Source organism: Meles meles, chromosome 8 (genome assembly GCF_922984935.1).
Source record: "Meles meles chromosome 8, mMelMel3.1 paternal haplotype, whole genome shotgun sequence".
In the NCBI taxonomy this organism is placed as follows: domain Eukaryota; kingdom Metazoa; phylum Chordata; class Mammalia; order Carnivora; family Mustelidae; genus Meles; species Meles meles.
Genome location: NC_060073.1, coordinates 8,032,743 through 8,060,008, shown reverse-complemented (window position 1 = coordinate 8,060,008; position 27,266 = coordinate 8,032,743). Strand labels below are relative to the sequence as shown.

General features: G+C 53.2%; 1 protein-coding gene across 10 annotated transcripts in view; it reads left to right on the top strand.

Moving 5' to 3' along the window:
- Positions 1-27,266, top strand: part of MARK2 (microtubule affinity regulating kinase 2) — a 57,290-nt gene that overhangs the window by 14,249 nt on the left and 15,775 nt on the right. For 9 of the 10 annotated variants that reach the window (XM_046017885.1, XM_046017884.1, XM_046017883.1 and 6 more), the window contains exons 2-3: positions 26,205-26,384; positions 26,548-26,601. In XM_046017885.1, coding sequence (XP_045873841.1) covers positions 26,205-26,384; positions 26,548-26,601 — 234 coding nt within the window. Of the gene's footprint in view, positions 1-20,697; positions 21,078-26,204; positions 26,385-26,547; positions 26,602-27,266 lie in introns of those variants that run through there. The other variant, XM_046017881.1, reaches the window with a different exon arrangement.

The window sequence follows — 27,266 nt, the reverse complement described above, 5'->3', positions numbered from 1 at the left end:
GCATAATGTTTTCAAGGTTCATGCATGTTGTAGCTTTAATTCCATTTTTTTTTTTTTAAGATTTTATTTATTTATTTGACAGAGAGATCACAAGTAGGCAGAGAGGCAGGCAGAGAGAGAGGAGGAAGCAGGCTCCCTGCAGAGCAGAGAGCCCGATGCGGGGCTCGATCCCAGAACCCTGAGATCATGACCTGAGCCGAAGGCAGCGGCTTAATCCACTGAGCCACCCAGGCGCCCCCCATTTTTTTTTTTAAGATTTTTATTTATTTATTTATTAACAGACAGAGATCACAAGTGGGCAGAGAGAGGGGGAGGCAGTCTCCCTGCTGAGCAGAGAGCCCGATGCAGGGACCTTGAGATCATGACCTGAGCCGAAGGCAGAGGCTTTAACCCACTGAGCCTCCCATGCACTCTTTAATTCCATTTTAAAAGTTAGCTCAGGAGGTACCTGGGTGGCTTAGTCTCTGTCTCTTCAGTCTCAGTTCCGGATCTCAGGAGATTGAGCCCCACCTACTCAGCAGGGAGCCTCCTTGAGATTCTCTCCTCCTCCCTCTGCCCCTCCCCCCACACCCTTGTGTGCATGCTCGCTCTCAAATAAATACGTAAATCTTTAAAAAAAAAAGTGAACGCGGGTTTTACTCTGATGACATGTCTTGAGTTGATGTTAGAAAATCTAATTCTTAGGACATGTAGTTGTAGTGAGCTTAGTAATATTTTAAATGAATTAATAGTGTGGCATTTCTCAGTTTTAATTATAATACAGTCGTTATAACCCACATAAACAAAAGCTCTTTGAGGTCCTTGGTAATTACGAGTGTAAAAAGAGAGTGTAAAGGGTTTCTAGACAGAAGTGTGAGAATATCTTTTGTAGACAAGCATGGGGTTGATCGTCCCTGTGCTCCATTGGTTGGCTACTTGATATGACCTCACACTGAGCCTTTGTTTTGCAATTCCCTGAGTGCTGCTGGGCTGCTGGAAGGTCCTCGCTGCCTGGGTTTGCAGTGATTCTAGCTGAGGAAGCTGGTTCTTAGTGACCCGAGGGACTTTGACCAAAGTTGGCTCTTTTCCTCCTTCTAATTCGGAGCATTGGCCTTTTTTTTCCCCCATTAAAAGGATCATTTGGCTTACTTGGATTTCATCATGACAGATTTTTTTTAAGCTTCTGCGTTGGCTATTGGTCAATTCCAAATTTGAAAACTGCAAAGCTTGCTTAGCTTCTATCCTTGAAGAACCTTGGTGCCCGTAATAGCTGAAGGCCAGTGGGCTGCAGTCGTTCACTACGGCCCCAGCACCAGCAGTCTGTTCCCCGGGCCGCTGCGGAGCCCACACACTTTGTTCCTATTTCTTCCATGCTTAACTCTTTGGTGGTCCTGCTTCTGAATGACACATGCCTGCCAAATCCCACACTTGATGGAGAAACACTTTATTTTCTACCGTAAGAGGTAAGCAGATTTGGTAACAGGGTGCGAACTATCTTTGCTTGATGAGTCTTTAAGGGACAGGTGAAATAGCGGTAGATAACAAAGTTTCGGAAGTATTTTAGCATTCTCCGCCTTGTTCTCTGGCTTGTACTCATTCTCCAATTCCCATAGCCCCTCTGACTTTGGAAGGCTTCCCTTGGGGCAGCTAGAAGTAGACCTTGGGATCTCCTCTAATAGTCACTTGTACCAGCTCGAAGCAGATCTTTTAAAATTCATCCCATTTGCTCCGAATCACTTCTCATCGGGTCATTAAAAAACAGTGTTTAATCAAATGCTCAACTTATATCAATTTGAGTCTACATATGGACTTGCAGGATTATAGCTCCATTTCCCATCACTCAGCAGTCCCATAATCCTCTGCTTTTTACACAACGCTTACTTCTTTTCAGATTCGCATGGGGCTTTCATTTCAATTCCAGAATTGAATTTGATGTGCTTTTCTCTCTCTCTTCCGCCGCTGGTCGGTACGGAGGATAGACTTTTGCTATCAAAGGAGATTTGTTCATTCTGTTAGCTAAGCCAGACTCAGTAACGTTGCCTCCTGGATGGCCCTCTAGTACATTACTTTTCCACGTGGCTGGGGAGCTCTAGAAGGGACTAACCCGTCGAGGACTGGAAGGGTTGACTATTCCTGCCCATCCTCACTCACAGGGCGTAGTTTGCACTGAGGCCACTGGCTTTAGCTATAGACATCATAATAGCCCATATGGATTGAACACTTAGCCTGTCCCAGACACTTGTTTAGCTGTCTTGCATTGATTAACTCATTTAATCTTTGTGAGATGGTAGGTCCTCCTGTTTCACAGATGAGGAAACGAGAGGTCCAGAAATGTTGAGTAGCTTGCCTAAGGTTACAAACCTGAGCGGTCCAGTGTGTGTCGGTGTCAGAACAAAACTTTCTGGACTGTGGTGAGCCCTTAGGTTCTGCTTCAGTTGTGTCCACGCAGTAGGAGGTAGGTAGATCCCTTAGGATTCGCTTCTAGTCCATGGGGAGTAAAACCTGTCTCCCAGGTTGGCTTCTGAGTGGTCATGGCCTCCTCGGCCCCAGATTGTTTGTTCTTTGTGGCCCAAGGGTGAAATGCGGCTCTCTGGGCTTACCTCTGTGGTCTTGACCGCTCCGTATAAGAGCTACGGGAAACTTTTTTTAAAAATTTTGTTATTTAATCCTGGCTTCTGATTGTCTTCTCTGTGTCTTCTCATCTTCTGGATTTTCAGGATCATTTCAAAAAAGCCAGAGTCCCGAGACCTAAAATTGGTAACCAGCAGTAAGTACTTCATAGCATGGGACCACTTAGATTCCTAGATTTGACTGTCCTACCCTGTAGTGCCCGTGAGTTGCTGGGGTTCTAGAACTCTTTTTGTAGGCACTCCCCCACACCTCACTTCCCCCCAAAAAGGGAAAAAAAAAAAGCTTTTGTGCGTGGATTCTAACTGTATGTTTCATCACAAAAATAACGTTCTCCCTTTACAACCCTCTACGTGCCACTTACACAGAGGCCCAGAGCTGCTTGCTTTTGGCCGTGACTGCCAAGGGCGCTGAGCACCGCAGCTGGTGGTGCCAGGCCACTGTGTGCATTCGGTTCTTGCCAGTTCAGTCCTGGGAGCTGAGCTCTGGCCCTCCTGCTGGGCTCGCTCTCCAGTCGCTTGTTTTATGTGCCACTACTTCCTGTTTGCTTTTGTTCAGTCTTTCTTTTGGTTGCCCGCTCTCTCCTGAAGCCAGTCCCCCACAGCCATGCTTACGGCTCTCCCAGACCTCTGCTGTTGTGTCTTAGACTCGTTGTTCTGTGCCCCTCTATGGAATTTTAATTAACTTGAGTTCAGGAGTTTATGATTGGATTTACTTGCTTGTCTTACCTGCGCAATAGTGCCCTTTCCTTGATCCCGTTCGGCATTTGGAGTGTTATTAGCAAAGTTCTAAAATTGTAAGGCTATTGTAAGATGCCAGCATGGAGCGAGAGTGAGGCGGTGAGCTGCTGCCCTTATTTCAAGCCTCATTTACCCACCTGTGCCCCTCTCGCTGCCCTTGCAGAAGAAGAGTCGTACTTGGCGTTCAAACCCGATTTCGCTTTTCCAAGATCACGGTTATGTGCCATTTCTAAATTACTGTAGAACCCGTCTTTTTGTTACCAGGTGAAACCAAGGTCCAGGTAGGTTACTTGGAGAAGCACAGCCTGTGGGCCGCCTCAAGAGGGGTCGCCCCTCCCCACACCCACCTCCAGCTCACTTTTATCTCCCAGTGGAGGTAGCCGCTGTTTGCACGCTGGTGTCTTTTAGTGACACGGGCCACCGCTTCCTTGGAGAGCGCATGGCAGTGTTTTCTTGCTAATAAAAAGGCTGTCGTAATGGGTTAGGCCCATAGGGGCTCGGCCCTTCTGTACTTGTATTCCCAGGGAGCAGAATCTCTACGTTAATTAACCACATCACGCCGGCGGAGAGGTGTGGCTGCTAATTGATTAGACCACAGTCCTTTGCATTGATGCGGAACTGTTGGGGTGGTTTTGCTTTATTTCTTTTCTAAATAAACAAATAGATTTGAGCCAGGTAAGTTTATTTTGGAGGGCTGGAGAGCTGAGTGGGGGGTGAATCTCCTGTCTTTAGCGCCGCTTCAGTGTCCTCCTTTCCTAGCTTGGCGCCGTGCACTACGTCGGCTCTCTTGCCGTCCTGGTGCGCGTGGTGAATGTGTCTTTCCCCTCCCTGCCGCTCTGTGTGCTCCCTCTCTGGTAGAACCAGATTTCTTTATTTGGTTTGCTCTTCGTTCCCTCCTATCTTGGAATGGCTGAACTCCATTCTGAAGTGTATTTTTAAGATAGTGTTTAAAAGCAAACACCCTGTCTTTCTTGAAGCCACAGAAACTGCTTGTGAAACAGCCGCCAGGGCAAGCTGCCAGACCTGTGCTCTTAACCACCGCAGTGACACATGCCAGACCCCGGCGGCGCCCCGTAGTCCTGACGGTGGCGTGAGGATTTTCTCAGTAATACGTGTATAGGTGCTGAGCTCCCGGCTTCGCCTCCAGGATGCCCGCATTATAACCCTTTTCCCAGTAAACTGTTCCAGAAGGGTCTTGTGCAGCTAATCTGCTACCTACTGTATAGGAAAGGTTTTAAAGCAAACCCAATTCCCATTCCCCCTCGCCGCCTTTTTCTTTCTTTCTTTCTTTCTTTTTTAATTTTAATTTCAGGAAGTGATTTTCTTTTGAGGTGATTTGGACCAAGCCTCTTACCAGCTTTTCCCAATTTTAAGTTAGAATTGGCTTCAGAGTTGTTTTCCTCCACAATGGAAGAGGACGTGGGCCTTGATCTTTATCCCCAGGTCCTGCCTGAAATGATTTTTTTCTTTCTTTCTTTTTTTAATGGCATAGAATCTTCGCTGTTTGTCCAGGGAAGTTTGTTTCTTTCCAGGCCCTTTCAGGAATGTGTATTTGTTCCCCCTACTACCTTCCGGAAGAGCTCTCCACTGCTGGTAGCCCGATAGGTGAGGGTCCTGTTTAAAAACCGGGATCAGTGCGCACTGAGCCCTGGCACTGATTGAATGGGAGTTAAAGGGGGAGATGGGGCTTGACAACCAACAGTTGGGACATAAAAGGAAAAATACATAAATGTGGCTTCCTCTGCAGGGTCAGCACTGTGGTGGGGGTTCCAGATGCCGAGCTTTAAGAATCCCTTGCAAACTTCCCCAAGAAGTTTTGTTCTCTTTGTTTACTCTGACTTCATTTCCGCAACCTGAGTACCTGTTCTGACTTTGTGTTTAAGCTCTTTCCCATCTTTGCTTGTCTGTTAGGCCTGTCCCTAGTTTCCAGATGGGGAGGAGCCCAGGAAGGCTCAATGCTGGACTCTTCAGTAGTTCTCCCTGGATTGGCTTCCTCTCCAGCTGGCATCCACGACTCACCACTGTTGACTCAGTGGGCGGGCATCCCCATTCGCTGAAGGCCCAGGGTTTACAGATCCTGGCAGAACTCTGTGGTCCTAGCTAAAAGTGGGGCTTACGACTTTCAGATCTCTTCACCCTTGGTTCTTCTGAAAAAGAACAAAAGCCATAGACGTAAGCTGGGGGGAACGTAAGCTGGGGGTGAGTGGACTGTTGACTCTAGTTCCTGAATTTGGTCCCACACTGGGCTGCGTGATTTGTGCTTATTGATCTCTCCTGCTAGATAATCAGCTCTTTTGAAGTCTGGGCTGTTGTTATCTTTTCCTGTATCCCTTCCTCCCCCAGAGTCTTTTGGAGTGCTTTATGCATGGGCGTGTCTCAATTATTTGTGAAATAAAAAGTCAGAAAAATTATGAAATAGGCATTCTTTACTGATAGCCAGCCTTGAGGGAGTGTGTCCATATTGATTTGTAAATCAGACACCTCTCTATCCAGTTTTTGGACATACAAGTCTTAATTTGTGTCTTTTAACAGGTGTAGTGAGGACGACAGAGACAACTTTTTCAGGGTGAAAGCGTAAGGAGAAAGGTTAACGTCGTTACTGGGTTCTGTTAAGAACTCAAGAGAGGAAACCCTAGGGGGAGAACACGCTGCTGAGGAAGCCTTGTCTGGCTTCCTGAAGTAGGGACTGGAACCAGAAAGCAAGCCGTCCTCCTTTTGCTGAGTTCTCTTCTTGCCTCTGACACACAGCATCTCTGGCTACATTGTTGCTTCTGGTTCAGTCGGCCTCATCCTTCTCTCTCTTGGATGGGTGAACAGAGGCGCACCGAGCGTTGGGGACTTTGTCCAGAGTTGGCGAGATCATGTGGTCTGCATCAGAAACTGGAGTTACTTGTAGTGGGCGAAAGCTCAGGAGCATGGCCCAGGAAGAACTAATTCCACCTCGGTGCCTGGTGGTGGTGAGAACCCAGATTTTTCTTTGCGCATCTCGGGGGATGATGAGTTGCTTTTCTGAACTGACCCAAGAACTATGAGATCAGGGACCATGTTTTCCAGGACTGTTGTGGGTAGGGTGGGAATGAGAGGATGACCATTTTCTCCTTTCTTCTCGATTCCCTGGTCCTTGTGACTCAGGGTGAGAAAGCTCCACCTGACTTTTGAATCTCCTGCTTTTGAACTGGTGCAGAAGGCACTCGCTGTGTTAGGGTGGTGGCAAAGGGACCTGTTGGACTGGTCTCCTGGGACCCGCCTTCCCCCGTGTCCCCTGGCACAGGGCAGGGAGACTGAAACTGCTGCTTGGGGCTCTGTCAAGCCAGTCTGTTCTCGTGGGTTACCTGCCCAGGCAGTCAGGTGGGCAGCTCCGGACTCAGGAGCTCCCCGAGGAGCTAGGCTGCTGGGGAGTCCTGCTGCGGGTGGGCTTGGTTATGGGGTGTGCCAGTACTCCCACGTGCTGAGGAACACCTCCGGGGTGTGGCTGACGCTCAGTGTGGAGAGCCCTGGGGCCTGCTGGAAATAGACTCTGTGTCCCCATAACTGTCCCTTGTGCCTTAGAGCCATGCTCATGGTAGGCAGAGAGGCTGGGAGGGTTGAGGAGCTTATAAATTGTGCCTAAATGAAGTCTAGGGAGGGAGAGGATCCTTCCCTAGGGCACCCTGAGTTCAGGGTTGTAATGTTTCTAAGTCCAGGGTAGTCACCTGAGTAAACTTAAATTTTTTCAGCCCTTGGCAGAGGAGATTTTCCAATTTGTGAGCCTGGTGTCCAAGGCATATTATGTATGGAATCAGACTTTCAGGCAGGTTGACCCGATGTAAGCCAAGGTCAGGATGTGGTCTTCAGGATGTGGAGACCATGCCCACTTCCTGCTGCCGTCTCAGGGCCAGCCTAAAAGGCTTATGAGCACGGAGACCCTGCAAACCCTCATGCCCACACAGGACAGGCCTTCATTTTACAGGTGGGGAGACACAGGGCCCAAGAGGGTGAATGGCTTGCTCAAGGTCATAGAACTTTTTTGAATGGGACCAGGTCTAGAATCACTCTGTCTGTCTCAGGGACCTTGGCACTGTACCCCCCTCACTTCCACTTCAGAGGCAGTCCTGCTGCTTAGGAGGTCTGCATAGGCGCTGACCCACAGACCTCACGTCAGAAGGGAGGCTGGGAAAGGACAGGTGGAAGGGCAGAGACCCAGCTCCACACACCGGATATGCGTTCTGAAATCCTGCCAGACACTCCATCCGTAGAGGTGCCAGGAGGCCTTGGGGAATGGATTGAGAGCAACGGGCACCAGCATTCTAGCCCTGACCCTGGTTGGAGGGCTCAGGTGAGGCAGGGTTATGCTGAGAGCTGTCAGGCGAGGAGACTCTGGGGAAAGCAGGAAGACCCTGACCCTTTCCCTCGTGAATTAGGAAGGCATTTATAGAGAGCCTGCTAGGTGCCCGATACTGTACCTAGGCACTGAGGACACAGAGATGACCCAAGTGCTGGAAATTTCCCTCAGGCTGCTCTCAGGCTTGAACAAGGCAGCTACAGGGTTGTGAAGTAGGCCCTTCAGCAAGCCACAAAGTCCTTGTTCAAGAGGCTTGAAGTGATGTGTGTCAGGGACCTTGTGAAGTCAGAGGGATGGAGCAGGGAAAGCTTCCTGGAAGCCATGTCTGAGCGGAGGCTAACCAGGAGGGAGAATGGGAATGAATGGTGGAGGGGAAGTGTTCCAGGCAGTGCGAGGCAGTAGCAAAGGTTGGAGAGAACATTCTACGTTGGAAGACAGTTGGCTGGAGCCCAGAGTGAGACTCTGGGAAGGGCCAGGGGCCAGGCTGGAACTGCAGGCAGGGAAAGGGAACCAGCCAGCTCATTATGCAGCTGAAGGAAGAATCCAGAAGCCATGTGGGTCTGGACTGAAAATCCATTTTATGGATTGCGTTGGTATTTTATGGATATGTATGCGTATATATCCGTACATAGACGTTTACACACACACGTACACACGTGCACAGAGACACAAATGCGTTGGAGGAGCACTAAGCCTGTGAAGCAGTCACTTCCTCTTGCCAGTGCCGAGCGCCCCGCTGACGTGACTGTCAGTGCCCCACCCCCCCCATGGTGCAGAATGAGGGGCGGGACTGGTTTTTTACCTGCTGGTTTTCGTGGAGAGGAAGCTGAGGCCACCATCCCGGTCAGGGGACCACGGCTTTAGCTTTGGGGCGGGCTGGCTAAGGCCGCTTCTGAACCGATTTCCCTCTTCTCATAGGGGAGTGACTCCCGGGCCACTGCTGCCCCCTGAGGTCCTGGCCGGCTTTTCACAGGCAGCCTGTGGGAGCCTCTGGTAGCACTGGGTGAGAAAGAGGAAGGACCTGGTGGCTGTCCCTCCTGCCACTCCGGACAGACAGTTCTGTCGCTTAACAGCACCTCTCTGTGGCAGCCTTGGGCTCTGCTCTGGCGAAGGAGGCGGTCTCTCCTCCCCATGGGAGGGGCCGTCGTCTGTGGCTTCTGCTCTGCCCTTGGTCACGGAGTCGCTTGCGCAACACAGCCAGTGAGAGTCCCCCTGCCGGCCTGTCCCCAGCTGCTGGAGTGGCAGACCTTAACTTCCAAGGCTGGAGAGATGACCACGCTCCAGACTGCAGGGTTCAGGGCACAGCTGCCAAATCGTGTGAAGAGTGACCCCAGGTTAGAGCGTGGACTCTCCGCCTCAGAAAGGCATCATGGGGCGGGTGGGGGGGCTGGATGGCTCGGTGGGTTGAGCTGCTGCCTTTGGCTCAGGTCATGATCTCGGGGTCCTGGGATCGAGTCCCGCATCGGGCTCTCTGCTCAGCAGGGAATTAGCTTCTCTCTCTCTCTCTGGCTGCCTCTCTGCCTACTTGTGATCTCTTCCAAATAAATAAATAAAATCTTTAAAAAAAAAACACAAAAAACGGAAGCCGTCATGGGACCGTGTTTCGGTTCAGACTGCATACGATGCTGCCCTGCACATGGCTGGGCTGTCCCCTCCCCTGCCAGGGAGTGAGTTTTGTTCCCGTGCTCGCCTGGCTTTTACTGTTTCCCCTCCTGCCTTTCCCCAAGGACCGTAAACCTGCCCACCTCCTCTTATGTTCTAGTTCTGATAGGAGTACCATTCAGAGCTCTTGGCAGGGGACCAACTCACTTCTACCCGTGTTGGTTTCCCCTCCTTCTCCCAGTGTGTTTGATGTGTGCGTTCCCCAGAGTTCCTTCTGCGGCTGGTTGGCTCTGTAGGGCCCAGAGATTGGAGCGCGCCCGCAACGGGAACTCAGCTGCTGCCCTCCCTGGTTTTAGGGGCGGAGCTTGAAAATAGAGAATCATAATCTCCCTTCCTCGTCCTCCTCGTCCTCCTCGTCCTCCTTGTCCTCCTCCTCCCCTTCCTCCCCACTCCCGCCCTGTCCCACCCCCAAAACTGCCATGCAAACTGGAGTGACCGGCTCAGAGTCTCCAAGCGGGGACTGAGCCCGCCTCACTGCCCCGCATGACAGCAGCGCTCTGGAGGAAGATGAATGCGCGTGTGAGTGTGTGAGCGCCGGAGCACGTTCCCGTCTCGGGCTGGTTCTGGGTGGCAGGTGTGGACGCACGTGCTGTCAGGGAGACCAGGCTCCTTAGAGGAGATGGTGACCCAGCCAGGTGTGTGTTTGCCCAAGGCCCCCCGCTTCTCTGAGGCCTGGGGAAGTGGAGGCACCCCCAAACAGCCCTGCTCTTCGGAAGAGCTCGGTGGGTGGTTTGGGGAGGTTATTCTTGGAATCCCTTGCACTGTGGTACCCCTCTTTTCCCTAAGCCAGGCTCTTTAGTTCCTAAGCCGGACTGCTATCCTCTGTTTTCATAGTAGGGGTCTATCTTCCCTGGCCTCAGCTAGACTGTGAGTAGAGGGTTAGGGAAGTGGTAGCTGCTCCCCTTTGCTAGAAGCGGAAACAGAGGGAGCGCAGGTTGCTAGCAGGTGTTTGGCTTTTCCCCTCTGGCTGGCCAGAGAAAGGCCCCCCACCCCTGCCCTCTTCTGCCCACCTTTCCAGCCAGCCAGGGAACACCCAAGTGGAAGCACCTTCTTGCTGCCAAGGCTCAAGCGCCTGGGGCAGCGACCGGACCAGAGTAGCCCAAGTTTGCTGAGAGGGGAGGGTTGGTTACTTAGGGGCTGTGACAAATGGCTTTGCGGAGGAGCAACGGGGAGAGAATCTCATTTCGCAGAGCCAAGGGCCAGCGTCTCTGCAACTTCGCTCTTAAGAGCTTAGGCTGCCTGGAGCCATGGACTCGGGCTGACCCCTCTCCCCTCCTCCTCCCTGTGTCTTGTGACCAGTGCTGCCATTGTCAGCTTGACTCGCTGGTTAGAGAGGATGATCCTCGTCGGGTCCCCAGACTCCCTGCCACCTGAGCCCCTCCGCCCTGGAGCTGTCCCTGGTTGCCTCCCTGTTCGCCTCCCTGTTCTGGCTTTGAGGAGGCAAGAAATGGTTTAGGAAGTTCTGTTTGGGTAGTTTGACTTCCGGTTGGCCTGTAGACCTTTGAGAATGTAGTGCTTGCTTCATCCAAAGACCCCCTCGGACCCTCCCTACGAAACCCCTACGCAAGCCTGCATAAACCCTGTGTAAACCTCCCTGTGTAAACCCTACACCTTAGACATTTCTTGGAGGGCCCGAAAGGCTTTGCTTGGGTATGAATTTAGTTTGGGGCTCTTCATGGAGGACTGTGTTGCCCCTAGTCTCCCCCCACCCCCAAAAGACCCTAACATGAACCTTTCATACAAAGAACATTGGAAGAATTGAGCAGTGCCTCAAGGTCACGGGATCATAAGTGCATTTGGCGTGGTTAGCTGGTTTGGTGTTTGGAGATTTCTGCTTTATATTTGAGCAAAAGATTTCTTGACAGGAGGCCTCTGGGCCGTGTTGCCAGTGCTTGCCCTGTATACAGGGTTTGCCCCCTTCCCTCCCCTGACAGGTTGTTTTAATCCTCTTGCCTATAAACAAGTGCAGCAGAACGTGTCCGGCCAGCTCACATGACCTTGGTTATCTCTTCATGGGGTAACCAGCATCACTTTTAGATACCACGGTCACTTGACAAGGCAGAGCTGTCAGGGTGAAGAGGTGGAGACACCAGGAGGAAGCCTGGGTCTGCCAAGGACGGTACCGTGGTCCCCTCTTACCCAGTGTCACTTTCCGCTGTCACCCGCCGTCCAGAAGCAGATGGTCCTCTTTCTGACGTAGCGTCGGAAGGTCAGTAGTAGCCTGACGCTGCGTCCCTTACGTCGCTTCATCTCAGCATGCAGGCATGGTGTCCTCTCCCATCCTGACGAGAAGGGGGAATACGGTACAGGAAGATATTTTGAGAGAGCACATTGACATAGCTTTTATTACAGTATACTGTTAAAATTGTTCCATTTTATTACCGTTTTTGTTGTCAGTCTCTTACTGTGCCTAATTTATAATCAGACTTTGTCACTGGTATGCATCTGTAGGAAAATACATAGTATATAGTCGATCCTCAACAACATAGGGGTTCAAGGTGCCGACCCCCACACAGTCGAAAATCCGCGTATAACTTTTGACTCCCCCAAACTTAACTACCTGTAGCCTACGGTTGACCTTACCGATCGCGTGAACAGTTGATTAACCCGGATTTTGTATGTTACATGCATTATGTACTATAGTCTTAAAATAAGCTGGAGAAAAGAAAATGTTACTGAGAAAGTCACAAGGAAGAGAAAATGCATTTACGGTACTGTTCTGTATGGAAAAAATCCGTGTATAAGTGGATCCGCACAGTTCAAACCATGTTGCTTATGGGTCAGCTGTATACAGGATTTGGTACCATCTGTGGCTTCAGACGTCCACTGAGGGGGTCCTGGAGAATATCCCCCATGAATAAATAGGGACTGCTGTAAGTGGGGGTGAATGTGGGGTGGATGTAACTCCTTAGTGGGGACTAGGCGGGGAAAGTCAGCTCCTGTGGGACAGGGGCGAGAAGGAAAGCAGTTTCATTCCTCCTGCTTTTACTCTTCCTGAATTCCTACTTCTGGTGTCTCATTTCTCTTTCTCCTGTATCTCAAATCCTGGCTTCGGGGCCCAGGACCTGCAGCTGTTTCGGGAAACTGCCCCTGAGACAGATGCCTGCTAGCTCATGGATACAAAACCCAACACCAAAAATCCCATCTTCCCAAACAGTGATCTTGTTGTGCTGTGTGAAGGACAGCGGGTGGTGGGAGCCTGGCTGCCGAGGAAGGCTGCAGAGTCTCAGAGCCGGAGCCGCCCCGGAGCTCGGAGTGCCGCTCAGTTTCCATCACCACCCTCCCCCCTGCTCCCCTCACGCTGGCTTCCCTGTCTCACAACTGAAGAGGCAGTACTCTTCAGGACGCGCCAGGGACTCTAGCCACACTGTGTGTGAGTTGCGTGTGTCCGTTTCTTAATGACTAGACACCTGTCCAGTTGCGACTGTTGATTTGCAAGCTTCCAGGTCCGTATACCTAGAAATATATATTGCCGACGTTGTATATCACAGGAGCTGTGGGGTGCACTCTGGATTTTCCTAGGGTGGGATGTGTAGATTTAATATCTGTTTTTAATCAGGACAGGGTAGAATGGCCTTTTCTGGAAGGGATAAAACAGTTGAACCTCTGGAGCCTTTGCTGGCTCTACCAGAAACCCAAGTCCAAGTCCAAGCTGTGCCAAGAGATGAGCAGAACTTGGTCTTCATCTCAGGAACTCTCCCAGGCCAGTTCGAAAAGATCCACCTCGGGGGTCTTAGTTCCTCCTGTGCCTCTGTGGTCTTGGTGGTGGTTGCTTGGACTAGGTAGAACAGCACAATGGGTAGTAGTGGCCTCCTGCTTCCCAGCTAGAGTCTTCTGATCAGAGTTATCCTGGGTGGGTTTTTTTCCTCTCAGTCTTCAGATCTTTATTTAAGCCACCACGCCTGGTGGTAATTAGAGCTGCCCTTCGGGATGTGTTGGGGAGGGTCTGTTTGCCTCTGTAGGCACCCTTTCTTCCCTGCATTCTCTAGGTGAATTCGGAGGTGATGAGCTAGAGACTAGGCTGTTTGCCTCCTTCAAAATAACCAGCATTCTGCTGTCTGCAGCCTGCATAATAGTCATTTAACAGTGCCCGACAGTGGCCCCCTCCTTCCCCAGCTCCACTGTAGGTCGGTGTTCTCGTTCCGGGGGGCTTCCACCAGCACTGAGCCAGTCTGTACCAAAGAGCCCTGCTCCCAGGTCCATTTCAGAGGTCAGAAAACTCCGACTCACGGGGCACCTGGGTGGCTAAGTTGGTTGAGCGTCTGACTCTTGGATTCGGCTCATGTCGAGATCTCAGTGTCCTGAGATCAAGCCCCAAGTTGGGCTCTGCGCTCAGTGTGGAGCCTGCTTAAGATTGTCTCTCCTTCTGCCCCTCCCACTCGTGCTCTCTCAAATAAATAAATTTAAAAAAAAAAAAAGAAAAAAGACAGATTCTCCTCGTAGGACTTTGTTTGAAAAGATGAATTAACTGTTAAAAGTGCTTGTTAAGAAAGCACTTCTAATGGATAATGGCTGTCTTCTCATGTACCATCCTCTCTGCTCCCTAGGTCAACTGCACGAATAACTAGGGCGCCCTGAGTAGAATGGCCATTGCCACCAGAAAATGACCAGGATTTGGCTTTAGGGGACACCAAGGCCTACAAGCAGAAGCTCACATATTCACAGTCTTACTGAGAAGCTTTCCAGTCTTCCCCACCTAACTTCAAACGAATGAGCCTTCTTCCAGATATCTGGCCAGCTAGCCAAGGCACCTGCCCAGGTCATGGCCACTTAATAACAGGGTCCAGCAAGTCTCCATCCTCAGCCCAGGGTTGAGGCCACAGTGGGCCCAGTGAGGTAGATGGGAAGCACATCCCAGGCTTCAGGTGCCAAGCAGGGAGACCATTCTAAGGAGCATTTGCCCCTGATACGTCAGGGGACTGTCCCAGGCTCCCTTTTCTTCTCTCTCTAGCTGGAGGAGAGAAAGCCAAAGAGGTCTTCCATGATTAGCCCTTCGTTCCTGAAAGGCAGTACCTACTCAAAATTCCTTTCGAAACTCCAGCCTCATTTCTCACCTCTGCCTGGGTTCATTTCTCCTCAGACCCTGCCTTCTACCTGAACGCCCCAAGTGCTTTGAAGCCCTGTCCCCCAACTCACGTCCTCTTATTCTAAGCCCTCACCCAAGGTTGGAAGGCTGTAGAGACTCAGTTACTGCTACCCGTGCTGCTTAGGGAGCAAAGACGTGTTCCTAGGACCCAAGGCAGAACTCTTGAGTTAGCTTTCCCGTTCTGGGCTGTGGATTAAGTCTTCGGTACGGTTGACATACTACTTCAAATTCAATGGCGGGCCCTCACGAGCCGGTCTGAGACAGTCACCATTTGTTCTTCTCCGAATGGAACTCGGGAAGTTGGGGATTTCTTGACCAATGTGCCCCAGCCTATTTGTATATGCTTTGTATAAGTGTTCTCATTAGTCTGTAGTCCTAGCATCTCTTACAAAAAGTAAGTTGGCCTTCTGGATACCAAATGACAAAGACAAACAGAAACACACAGAGGTACCACTTTGCACCCAGAAAGGTCGTCCGAGAGCTACACTCGTTCCCTTGACCGCTCTAAGGGATGGGGGAGACCACATTCTCAATTTTAGCTGATTGGGCTCATTGTCAGGAGGCGCTGGAAACAGCCCCCACTCCCCCTCCCCGACCAGGTGCAGGTCCCCAGCCCCTCAGGTGCTGTCTAACAGTCGGCTGTAGGAGAAAGACGATGCCTCCACCTGTGAGCGGAGCAGCCCCCTAGAGGTTTGCTGAGGCCCGCATGGCCAGTTGGATTTTTAATGGTCACAAAAGCGGAGCAGCCTCACTGCAGCCCTGCCAGGTGGGGATCATCCTGAGGCGACATGGCAGTGATGACCTTAGGTGGTTTCCCTTCCTTACTCCCCAGCTCAAGCTCCAGCCTCTGGCCGGGACTCCTGGGGCAAGTGCTATCCCAGTGTTTTTCCCAGTATTTCCTTCTCCTCCAGCACCCTCTTTGAGGCTGGAGGAGTAGGGAGGCAGTCTTTTTTCCACTTCCAGAGGAAGGTGCAGTGGACGGAGGCACATGTCTTATTCAGCACCTTCCAGTGCGGAGCTGGAACTGGATGGGACCCAGAAGGCCTGTTTCCCAGCCAGGAGCTGGAGCTGCTCCTCGGCGTGAAGTCATTCTAAGGAAACCACTTTGGAAGGGGCAAATACAAGGGGTTAAATCTGAACTCAGGTAGAGAGGCTGTTGCATAAACGCTGAGAGAAGTTTTTGGGGGGGGGGGTTTTGTGTGTGTGTGTGTGTGTGTGTGTGTGTGTGTTTTGTTGTTTTTTTTTTTAAGATCTCGTGCTTCTTTTTTACTTTGTGTTGGCAAAAACCCCAGGAGAAGATGGGAGATTCTGGGAGGAGATGATTATGCTGGGTGAGTCAACTGAGCTCCCCAGCTGCCGTTTTTAGTTCCTTTGCTTTTCTGTAACAGGAGGCAGCCTGGGGAGGGCTGGGGGGCAGGGTGGGAATGCCAGTTTTTGCAGCAGGACAGGAGGAAGGTGTGTATGGGTGAATTTTACTGGCGTTCCAGGGGTGACAGGGCCTTACAGTCATTACATCGGTTCAGGGAGGAAATAGGAAAGCCAAGCTCTCAGTGTGCCAGAGAATAAATGTCTCCTGCAAGTAAGTCACTGTCACTTCCCCAAATCAGTAGCTCTTAGAATGGCCCGTCCCAGCAAGACACAGTGGTTTGGGATAGCAAAGCAGGTGTGAGATTGACTGTGCAGCGGCAGAGGACGGTCTTAAGTTGGGCCCAGTGGTGTTGGGCATCGGGAAGTTCAGAGCAGAGCCCCCCACCCCGCCATGATGAACGGAGGGGCCTTGGGCTTGTTTGAGGGGGGTCAGGGACGGGAGTGTGGGGCGTGGCCCCCCCCATCCCTGGCTGTGCCTGTGTTCTCAGTCTGTCTCCAGTCCACCTCTTGATGACCTTTGCTGCCAGCATTGTGTCAGGAGAGAGCGCCAAGGGCGTTGTCGCCACCTGAGGAAGTTAGTTTGTGGAACTAATGCTTCCTAGATGCCCTCCCTCCTTGGGCGAGGGGATCTTGTGGCTTCCTGCCCACTCAGATGTGTCTGCAGAGGACAGAGATGCGGGTTACTGGTGCAGGGCCCGGAGACTTGTCGTTAAGATGACCCTACATGTTATTTATTCCTCCATACCCATTAATGCATTCAGTACCGATTGCCGACCCCTGCTCTGCGGTAGAGGCATTGCTGTGGCCGCGAATCAGACCCGGGTCCCTCCCGAAAGCGCTGTGTAGTGGGAAGACCGGACGGGGAACCAACAGCTACCTTGAAAGAGGAGAAAGGGGTCTTGTGGCAACAGGTTTTGATCTTTCTTCTGCCCTTGTCTCACCCTCCAGGCGGGGGACTGCAAAGATCAAAAACTTGTATCGTTTTTATTCCTCAAGTATTTCACCACGGGCCAGCCGGGGGCAGGTACTGAGTGTTGGGCACTAAGGGCATACGTGGGTGAGCAAGACACCGCTCTGACCTCTCAGAGCTCGAGGAGGCTAAGGCGTGGCGACACAGGGTCAGAAGAGGTGAACGGATGCCGTGAGGTCCAGGGAAGAGACAGATCACGCTCTGCTCAGAAGGTGTCTGGGTAATTCCTCGAACAAAAGGATTTGGGATAAACTAGGGATAAGAGTGTTTACTGACCTGGATCCCTTAAAAGAAGATGTTACATGAGAGCGGGAGCCTTGCTTTTAGTGCGTGTGGATCTGTGTGACTCTTCGTACCACACTTCCGAGCCGTTTCCTCCCCGGCAGCCAGAGTGGCGGAGCTGGGGTCCCACTGCAGACCTGGGACTCCAGCCCTTTGCTCCGCCGTGTACAGCCAGACAATGCTGAATAAAAACGTAAGCTACAAAGGAAGGAAGAGGGAGGCCCAGGCACCTCAGCCGCACTGGTTAGACTCCCATCAGCCCCCCACAATCCTCTGTGGAGTGAGCCAAACCTTTCTGCTGCAGGCTGCCTTCTGCCTCCCCCAGAGCCCTGGGCTGCTGGCAGGCGGACTCTCTCCTGTGATATGGAGGAACTTGTTGGTCTCCATGGTTACAGTAACCCACTGGTACGGGCGGCGCCGAGTGGAGCGCGAGGCTGGCAGTGTGAGCTTCCCCCAGCCCTTGGCACCATGTGGTACTGGTATGTCGGCTGTTTCTTGGGCCTCTTCTGGGAGGAAGGAGTTAAGGAGCCCATGAGGAAAGGAAAAGCAGGCACACCTTCCTCCTCCTCTGGGCTACTTAAGAGGCCAGAGGCGTGGCTGCCTTCTCATTCACCCACTTCTCTTGGTGAGAGCGGTTTTAGGTTAGGAAAGAGGGTCCTTTTTGCCTGACAGCCCAGCCATGGTGGACATTGGACTTTTCCATGTTCCAGAAGCAAGACCAGCTTTACTCCACTGGTGCTTTTGGTCAAGTGCTTAGAGATGATAACTCTTCTGGGCTCAGAGGACCCCTTGAGATGGGAAGCAGATTCCTATCCGAAAGAGAAGCAAGATCATAGGAAACATTGTCAGGACTTACATGCGCTGGGCCCTGTGGTCCACCCTGGTGTGCATTTTTCATTTTGTCTTCACGCCGATCTTGTGAAGTGGGGACAGCTGCTGTCCACATGTCCCCAATGAGGAAACGGGATCTAACAAAGTCAAGGAATCTTGGTCGTGCTCAGTGAACTAGGGAGCAGCAAAGGCAAGGCTTCCGCCCCAGGCCCCTCAGCCTCCAGAGCTTTGTCATGCTATCCTGCCTCCCTTAACAAGTGAGCAGAGATACTGCGGTGAGTCTAATACAACACTCACTTCCCTCCTCTTTTTCTGGAAGGCAGGAACCAGATCTCTCTGAACTTCGTAACTAGCCCTGGCTCCAGAGGTAGGCCCGCAACAGAGGTTTACTGAATTAGCAACAGTAATTGGGGATTGAGATAGAGACCAGACCCCAGCGAGCGGCTTCTCAGGGACGAAGTGGGACTGGAAGCTGACAGAGCTCTTGCTGCTCTGTAGAATCCGCCCTATTTGAGGAAGAGCCGGGCATTTCCAGTGGCTTCGAAGGCAGGAGATTTGGGGAATGAGCACTGTACCGTGGCGTCCATGCGTGCCAGGGCGCGAGCTGGAGGTGCCGGAATCATTCTGGTTGGTTCTTGCCTGCTGGTCCTCCCAGGCACGTGCTCGCTCCTGCAGTGGCTGCTTGGAGGCCTACAGGCTGCTCTCCCCGTGGGCCCAGGCTGCAGCGCTGGTCCCCTGCCTCGGGGTGAGGCTTGCAGCTCAGAGAGCGAGCAGGCAGTGACCCACCGTGCTTTGGGCTTTGGGCTTCATTTGCTGGCTCTGCAGGTCCCCTCCGTCAGGGGGGCACCTGCCGCGGCTAGAAGGAGGGAGCAGCCATCTGACACTCCGACACAGCCCCGCCTCCCTCCTGCACCAGGCTATTAAGGGAAGGTGAGGCTCCCCCCCTGGGCGGAGCCATCACAGTTAATTTCGGGGGGAGGAGCTGGCTCCCGACCTCACCACTGTCAGTGCTTCCCGCAGCCGCATGAGATCTCTCCTACCCACAATGCCCCTCGGGTTTCTTGACTCTTGGCAGTTGAGAGTGACAGTTGCTCAGGATTAAAGGGTGCGGAGAGGGTTTCTGGATGCAGTGAAGGAGGAAGGGTTAAAGAACTAGCCATTCGCCACGGCTCCGTGACTTGTCAGCTCAGTCATACCCGTTTCTCCCCAGCCTCTCTGTTTGAGGTCAGTGCTCAGTACTTCCTCAGTTTACAAAACCCCGTACTGCTTCCCACCAACAGGATTGAGGAAACGGTCCTCTGTCGCATTGCAGAACCCTAGGGACTGGAAAAATGAAGCCGTTTGATGCACTCTGACCTCTGAGTGAAGGGGCTGGTGGTCGCAGGCAAGCCTGAGCCCAGGGTCCAGAATAAACCCTAAGCTCTTGCACTGAGATCGGGGCCCACTTTGGAGAAGGGTGAGAGGAGCAGGGTGTGCTGTGGGACCCGCTGGATATGTCCTCGCAACAGCCCTCCGCACTGGCCTGAGCCAGACACTGGCATTCCTCTTGCCCTGGGTATCTCCCCTCCACCCGCCTCTCCGCCTCCTTAACTTCTTTTGGGCGAAGCCAGCAAAGGGGGCCGTGAGGAACAGCAGAGTGCTGACCTGGGCACCAAAGGCCTGGGCTCCAGTCCCAGCTCTGTGCTGGGGGGCTGTGGGACCTTGGGCAAGTCTTGTAACTTCTGTGCTTTAATTTCTCATCTGTAACGTAAGGATGCGACCTGTGGGTGCGGAGGACATAGGGAGTATGTGGCAGCAGAAGATAGTGTCAGGAACGTCGAATGTGTCGATCCGGGCTCCTGTGTAAGGCAAACACTGAGTGGCATGGTCCTTCTGGAAGCTGTGCTCAGGGGCTCGGAGGGCACAGAGGAGGCTTGGCCCTTCCCTAGGGGGCTTTATGGCCTACCTGCCGGAGATCTTTCAGGAGCTGCTTAGTGGGAAAGATCCTAGCCTAGAGATATGCGATGAATTGGAAGTAGCTCTGGGAGCCGGAAGGAAGGCGTGACCGGACGCAGAACTCAGACAAGGGAGGGCTTCAGTGACCCCCAAGTTAGCAGATGCCCAGACAGGAGAGCTCTGTAGTAGGAAGGTGTGAAGACCAGCATCCCTGCTGTCCCCGGCCCTCAGAGTTCTTAAAGCAGTGCTGTTGGAGGGTGTGCTGGCGGGGACTTGTTGGAGGCTGGGTAGGAACCTAGGGATGGACTCCCAGAATTGGGGCTGGTTGGTTCCCCATCTTTGGAGCAAGATTTAGGATTAAATGTCTTATTCAGTCAGTGACAAAGGTTTTTAGTCTAGAACTCATCGACATCTAAAGGGGCTTCACAGGGTCCCTGAACTCCCTGAAAGTATGTCCAAAATATTTTGCATGTAAGTGGAATATGCAGTTTTCTAAGTTAAACACTGCTTTTCGTGAAGCAGGAGGTCCATCTGCCACTGTTACGTGACTGGTTTCTGCTTAACCCCCGTCTTGTTCTCCCATGGGTGGTTTGCTGGGCTTTGGCCAGGCTGCTGCTCTGCGGGTCAGCCGGCCTGATTCACACATACTCCTCCCAGCCAGTGGGAGCCCCTACCCAGGTCCCACCTGCTGCAGGTGAGATAAGGACTTTATGACAGCCCTGACTGGAGGGAGCCTCCTCACCCTCTCCCAGCTGTTACCCAGCAAAGCACCTTGGGGAGGGTGGGGCAGCCCACTTCCGGGGAGGGGGAGGGGAAGGGAGAAGGAAGTTGATCTAAACCCGCCCCTCTCTCTCCGTCTCCCTTCCTTCCCGTCGCCTGTCTGCCCCTTTCCTCCCACCTTGCTCCGGGTCCTGGGACTGCATGCATTTTCTGGCCACCGGGCCCTGGCCTGCGGGAAGCCGTGGGGCTTTTCGTCCCTGTTGCTCTCCTTGCCAAGCCGGGTCTCTCTCTGCTAGTGGTGGTTTCGGTTGCGACACAGTCCAGGTTCCCAGGCAGGAGCCGCTGGGGCCTGGCTGCTTCACTGTTTTTCACTGAGGAGGTGGTGGAAGGTGTCGCCTGCTTCGGCTGAGTAAGGGTGGCTGGCAGAGCCCGCAGCCCCCGCCCTGGGCCTGGCTCTTCCCGGCCTCTGTACTTTGCCCTCGCTGCCTGACAGGTTCTCCTGTGGGCTCTGCTGAATGGAAGTTGCTGGTAGTGCTTGTCCCTTTCTCCAGCCGGGTATGTTTTCCCCTTTTTCTGCTGTGGGATTGCCCCCTTCCTCTCTCCCTCCCTCCCACCCCAGACACAGGATCTTTAAAGAATTGCTAAATGGAGCCAGGCGGTAGCACAGGTAGGAAGAAACTCCGTGGAAAGAGGCACTGGCTGGGAAAGGAAGAGAGGCCACATAGGTTGAGTCAGCAGGCGCACCCCGAGTGAGAGGAGGGGGCAGGTGACAGGTGGAGGCCCAGGGAGGGTGCTCCGGTGTTCTAGTGAGGGGAGACTGGGATCTGGGGCAGGTACAGTGGGCTGGCGCCCAGGGGACCCTTCATTTCCCCACAGTGCCTGGGTTTACTTTCCCTCTGGCCGGGGCGTACCTGCCTGTCACCCCTCCCAGCCCCGGGGAAGTCTCAGGACACTTGAGGCCGGGCCTGCATGCAGAGCCCCACAGCGTGAGCTTTTCTGGGCGAGAACTGTTGGTAGGAGCCCCCAGTGTGAGGGAAAGGGCCCTGCCTACCTGAGTCACCGCTGGGCCTCTGGGGTGGAGGCTGTCTTCCGGGTGAATCTGGCAACACGCCTCAGGCTGAGTTTGGAGATCCCAGGTTGGAGGGCCTGCTAGATAGAAGGTTCTTTCTTTCCTCCCGGGTCCTGTATTCCACCTCCCTGCCGAGCCTCCGAAGCTGTTCATGTCCTGCTTCTGAGTCAGGCCTGCTAAGTCACCTGTGGGGTCTGCCATCGGTTCCAGGTGCCGCCTCGCAGGGTTCTTTCTGAAGGCTGCCTGAGACTCACGCTGGCAACCTGCAACAGACTTCTTCAGATTCTGAGGGCCTGGCGGTGGCGTTCTCCGGGCTTTGGGAATGTCTGGTCTTCTACCTTACTGTGAGCAGGGAGGACAGACGTAGAGGGAAGAGTGTGGCTTTAGCCAGATCCTGTTTCTTCCACCCAGAAGGGCGGCCAGTCCGCAGCCCCCCACCTGGTGGTGAGACCTGGATCCAGGCTGAGGGGTCCTCGTCAGGGCGACCGAAGAGACGGTCTCCGCTCCCTTACCTCCCCTTCAGCCTCCAGGCCAGCCACCTCTTGTGGGGCCATGGCCCAAGAAACATTCCCTACTGGAGCCTTTCTCCTTTCTCCGCTCCCGTCCTTTGCTTCCTTCCCTGGGCTCTCCTCCCCGTGGCCCACATCCCTGCTATGGGAACTATCTCAGAGAAGAAGAGAAAAGGAGGGAGAGGAGAGCTTTGGTCTTTGAGTCCTGACAGTGGGTGATTTCAGTCCTGAAAGGGGAGTGGGTGAATTTGGGAGCAGGGGATCAAGGAACACGGGCCAGCGTTCCCTGCTTCCCTGGTCCTGGAAGAGCACAACCTTCTCTCTTCCTGTTCCGGATCCCCGGCTTGGAACCAGTCCTTCACAGCTGCCCCGTCTGGTCGCCTCCTGGGGAGGCTGGAAGCGCTGGTGCAGGCTAGTAGCCACGCGGCCCGGAGAGGAGGCCATCCGCCGCCCGGCCTAGACCCCTCTCCGGCAGGGAGGGCCAGAGCATCTCTTGTTGCCTTGGCCTCCGCTGAGTGACCACCGGCTTAGGAGGGCTCCGCTCAGATGCAAGTCTTGTTGACAGAGACCTGTGACTTTGCGGACGGTAGTATTTGGGAACTAAAAATGATAGCAGTCGTGGTTGCTCTCCCTTGAGCCCTGAATGCAGCATCTTAACGTGTGTTCTCTCACCGGATGTGAAGTAGGGGGCTTTTTTAAAAATATTTTTTAAGATTTTATTTACTTGACAGACAGAGATCACAAGTAGGCAGAGAGGCAGGCAGAGAGGAGGAAGCAGGCTCCCCGCAGAGCAGAGAGCCCGATGGGGGGCTCGATCCGATCATGACCTGAGCTGAAGGCAGAGGCTTTAACCCACTGAGCCATCCAGGTGCCCGGAAGTAGGGTCATTTTGCTGCCACTTTACAGCTGAGGAAATTAATGGCAGTAAGTGGGGGAGCCACGACCCAAACCCAGTTCTGCCCGACCCTTGGCCAACTCCTTGGCCCCCACCAGACCATCTCCTGACACAGATGTGTGGGATCACCCCGCACCGGTCCTCTTTTGGATGGTTTCTTCGTAATAATCCCATCTCCCTCTTAAGGATGGTGTTGATAATAATAAAATTAGCGTGTGTGGGGTCATTGGCAGACTGAGGATTTGGAGCAGTTTGTCTCTGGCGTTTGCACTCTCAGCCACCCCTCTCCGCCCCTGTGAGGAGGGAGGGTTATTGATGTGCCTGCGGTCCCGCGTTTGAGCTGAGCCCGGCGGGCGGTGCTGTCCTGCCCTGCTGCACAGACAGAGCAGCCCAGAGGGCCAGAAACACCAGGAGGGAGGGGCAGAGCAGAGGTCAGGAAGGACAGTAGGATTCCCCGATTTAGCTTCAGAGGGGCAGAGAGGGCCTGAATCATCAAGTCAGCACTAAATTCCTATTACCAATTTGGAGGACTCGAGACTGCCAAGCTCCTGCTGCCGTTGGCTCATATCCTCAGTAAAGAGGGGCGTGACAAGAAACTTAAGGGGTGAATTGGAGGTTGCCAGGGACACTTGGCCACCCATCTTCCTCTCATGAGAGCTGGGGCCCCTGTTCATGGCCTCTGAGGCAGGCCAGGTAGGACAATGGGCATTTCTGGCAGCACTTGTTGGCAGGGTGGGGCCGAGAAGAGGTAGGCCATGGAGGCCCAGCCTTCGGGCCCCTGATAGAGGGGCTTAGGGTACCCTTCGGTGCAGGTACTAGCAGGGCCTAGGAATGCCCTTCTCTGCGAGGGGTGTGAACCCTCGGGTTGCAGGGAAGGGTGAAAAAGCAGGTGTTTGAAAATCTACTGATCTAACAAACACTGAGGACCATCCAGAGGTAAGTGAGCAACAGGGTGTCTGAGGCAGAGAGGGCAAGAAAGCTGTGTGGCCTGCGGCGAGCCTATTGCAAAGGCCCTGGGGACTTGGTGGACATGGGAGGGTTGGTAAGGACTCGCAGGAGAGAGAGAGCGTTCCCTAAAGGGTGAAAAGAGGTTGAAAGAGACTCTGCTGAGAAGTCAGGAAGCTCTTCCTTCAAAATCAACCATATGCACGGGATCTTTTTTTTTTTTTTTTTTCCCTCGAATGCCTAAATCCGTGAGCTCTTGGGATCTGAGTCAGACCGCTTATCCCAAACCAGCCAGCAGCTCCTGCGCAAAGAGAAAGAAAGGTCCTCCGTTGACACAAGGAAGAAAAGGGAAACATCCGTAGCAGGCTCCATTTGCTTTGTGTTCTTGTTTTTCTGCCTGGAAAGCGTGCGGTGAGGGAGGGAAGCTTCTCACAAGGAATCCTGGACAGTTCCTTGGGTGGCGTAGTGAGTCCTTTAACCCCCGCGCTTGTGGAGGCCTTCATGACAGCCCAGCCCAAAGGGGCCGTGAAAGGAAGCGCTTGGACTCACACTCTTCTGTGTCACCCTGCTCTCCTCCACACCGTGTCCCTGAAGTTAACAGGGTAGCTCTGGATGGTCCTGGGATGTAGCTCTGGCAGCGCTTTGCCCCAGTGTGTGCGAGTGATGGCATCAGGCATCATTTCCCTTGGAGAGGTAAAGCCGGGCTCCAAATGAGACTCAGACCAAACTCTTAACACTTTTATTCAAATATAATTCATATGCTACACAATTGACCGTTTTTTGTGGGGGGTTTTTTGTTTTTTTTTTAAGATTTTATTTATTTGACAGAGATCACAAGTAGGCAGAGAGGCAGGCAGAGAGAGAGGAGGAAGCGGGCTCTCGGCTGAGCAGAGAGCCCGATGCGGGGCTCGATCCCAGGACCCTGGGATCATGACCTGAGCTGAAGGCAGAGGTTTTAACCCACTGAGCCACCCAGGCGCCCCAGGTCACCCGTTTAAAGTGTGCGATTAAGGGACTTTGAGTAAATTCACAGAGCGATGTAGCCATCCCCACAATCAGCAACTCATTAGGAAACATTTGTTAGCACAGAAGGGAACCCCACACCCCTTAATTGTCACCCCTAAATCCCCACCCTCCTCAGCACCAGACTAATCTGTCTCTCTGGATTTGCCTATTCTGAACATTTCAAATAAATGGAATCATACAGTATATGGCCCTTTGTGACCAGCTTTGTTCACCTGGCGTCCCATTTTCAAGATTCTTCCATGTCGTGGCAGGCGTCACTGCGTTTTATTGCCAACGACGATTCCGTTGTGTGGCTTTTCCACAGTGTGTTTCTGCATTTGTCGATTCATGGCCACTCACGTGGTTTCTGCTCTGGGGCTTTGGCAAGCGTGGGGTGTTGCGACCAAACCTCGAGGCGGATGTCTGCTCCATTTCTCTCAGGTGTGGCCGGAGGAGCGGCACCGCCGGCTCGCATATCCGCTCTGTGTAGCCCTCCGAGGAACACACACGTCTTCGTGGGAACGTGTGTTTTCATCTGGGTCGGACAGTGTTTTGTGTTCCGTTTCTGCAGCTGTTCAGTGCCGCGTCTGCTCTTTCTGCTTTGTCGCACCCTCGTTCCAGCCACGGGCTGTCTGAGGGCAGACGATCGTCTTGCTCAGACCCTGTCGCCCAGTTTGTTCACGGCACAGGTTTCATGAGCATCCGCCATAGCTCCGATCGTGTAGGTGCGGGGACGTGTCTCTGAATAAATGACGGACGCCGTGCTCGTGAGCCTCCCTTCTCACCGGGATCGACCACTCATGAATGTAAAGCGATAGATACTAAAAGTAAAGGTGAAGTGTTGAGTGGCAATGAGTGGCTTTGAAGTCATCCTGATTGTTTGGGCTTCTGGGACTTGGCCGCGCCCCCCTCGCCCTGGTGTGAGTGGGCGGCAGGGCGGGTAGCAGGAGGCGCTCGCCCTCCGGAGGCGCAGGGCCTGGTGGGTTATTGCCGGCAGAGCCCGCGGTGGTGGGACAGCACCTGAGCTCCCGCGCCCATAGGACGCTGGCCCTGGACCGGACACTCTGCTCCCTCAGAGTGAAGACTGGCTAGTTTCTCCTCTCCTCCCCCTCCTCCTTCTGACCCTTTGCCTGCCTGCCAGCCCCCTGCAGTCCTCCCCTTCCTCCAGCCCCCTGGCGTTTTTTTGTGGAGAGCTAAGGGCAAGGGTACGGGCACTGAGAGGGCGGGATCCGGGAACGTGTGCCTGTCTCCACCCGCAGCCCACCCTGGGACACCTCGACCCCAAGCCCAGCAGTAAGTCCAACATGCTGCGGGGCCGCAACTCAGCCGCCTCTGCTGACGAGCAGCCCCACATCGGCAACTACCGACTTCTTAAGACCATCGGCAAGGGCAACTTCGCCAAGGTGAAGCTGGCCCGGCACATCCTGACCGGGAAAGAGGTGAGCTCTGGCGGCGCGGGGCGCGGTGGGACAACTGCCCCAGGCGGAGAGGCCATCCCCGTTGAATGGAAGTGCGGAGAGGGAGGAGGCAAAGGCAGGGAGAGTTGAGTCCCGGCTTCAGCCTGCTCAAAGAGGGAATTGGGGCCTTTTGTCTCCTTTGCAGGTAGCTGTGAAGATCATTGACAAGACTCAACTGAACTCCTCCAGCCTCCAGAAGGTAAGCACACGGCATCTTCTGTTCTTTTCTAAACCTCTCTGTTGGGGTCAGTGATCTACTGAACCCAGGTGCGCCTCCCCTTGGATCCTTAATTTAAAAATTTTGGGTCATTTCACTGTCCCTGCTGCTCCGTGGGGCTACCTGTGGGGCTCTGATCAGATCCACCACGTTGACCCCTCTGGGTGGGCTTCCTGGCCCCAGGCACTGGCTCTTTAGTCTTTCTGCCCTTCCCCACCATTTGGCCTATCTGTCTGACCTACTTCTTGCATCTTGTTATCTTCTGGCCTGTGGCCAGCCCTGGGTTGGTAGCCATTACTAGAAACATGCGTTTGGTGACTGCAAGATCTGGAATGACCCAGAGGAGTGGCTCTAGACCTAGACGTACAGGGAGGGATAGGAGGCAGGGAGCCCTGCCACCAGATTTGTGCCAGCTACACTTCGGGGATGGGAGTCTAGAAGATGAGGGTTTTTAGAAGCTAAATCCAAAGGTTCGAGCCTGTGACAATTCACATAGGGGAAGGGCAGGTACTCCCAATCTGCCTTCTCATTTCTTTTTTTTTTTTTTTTAAAGATTATTTATTTATTTGATAGAGAGAGATCACAAGTAGATAGAGAGGCAGGCAGAGAGAGAGAGAGGGAAGCAGGCTCCCTGCCGAGCAGAGAGC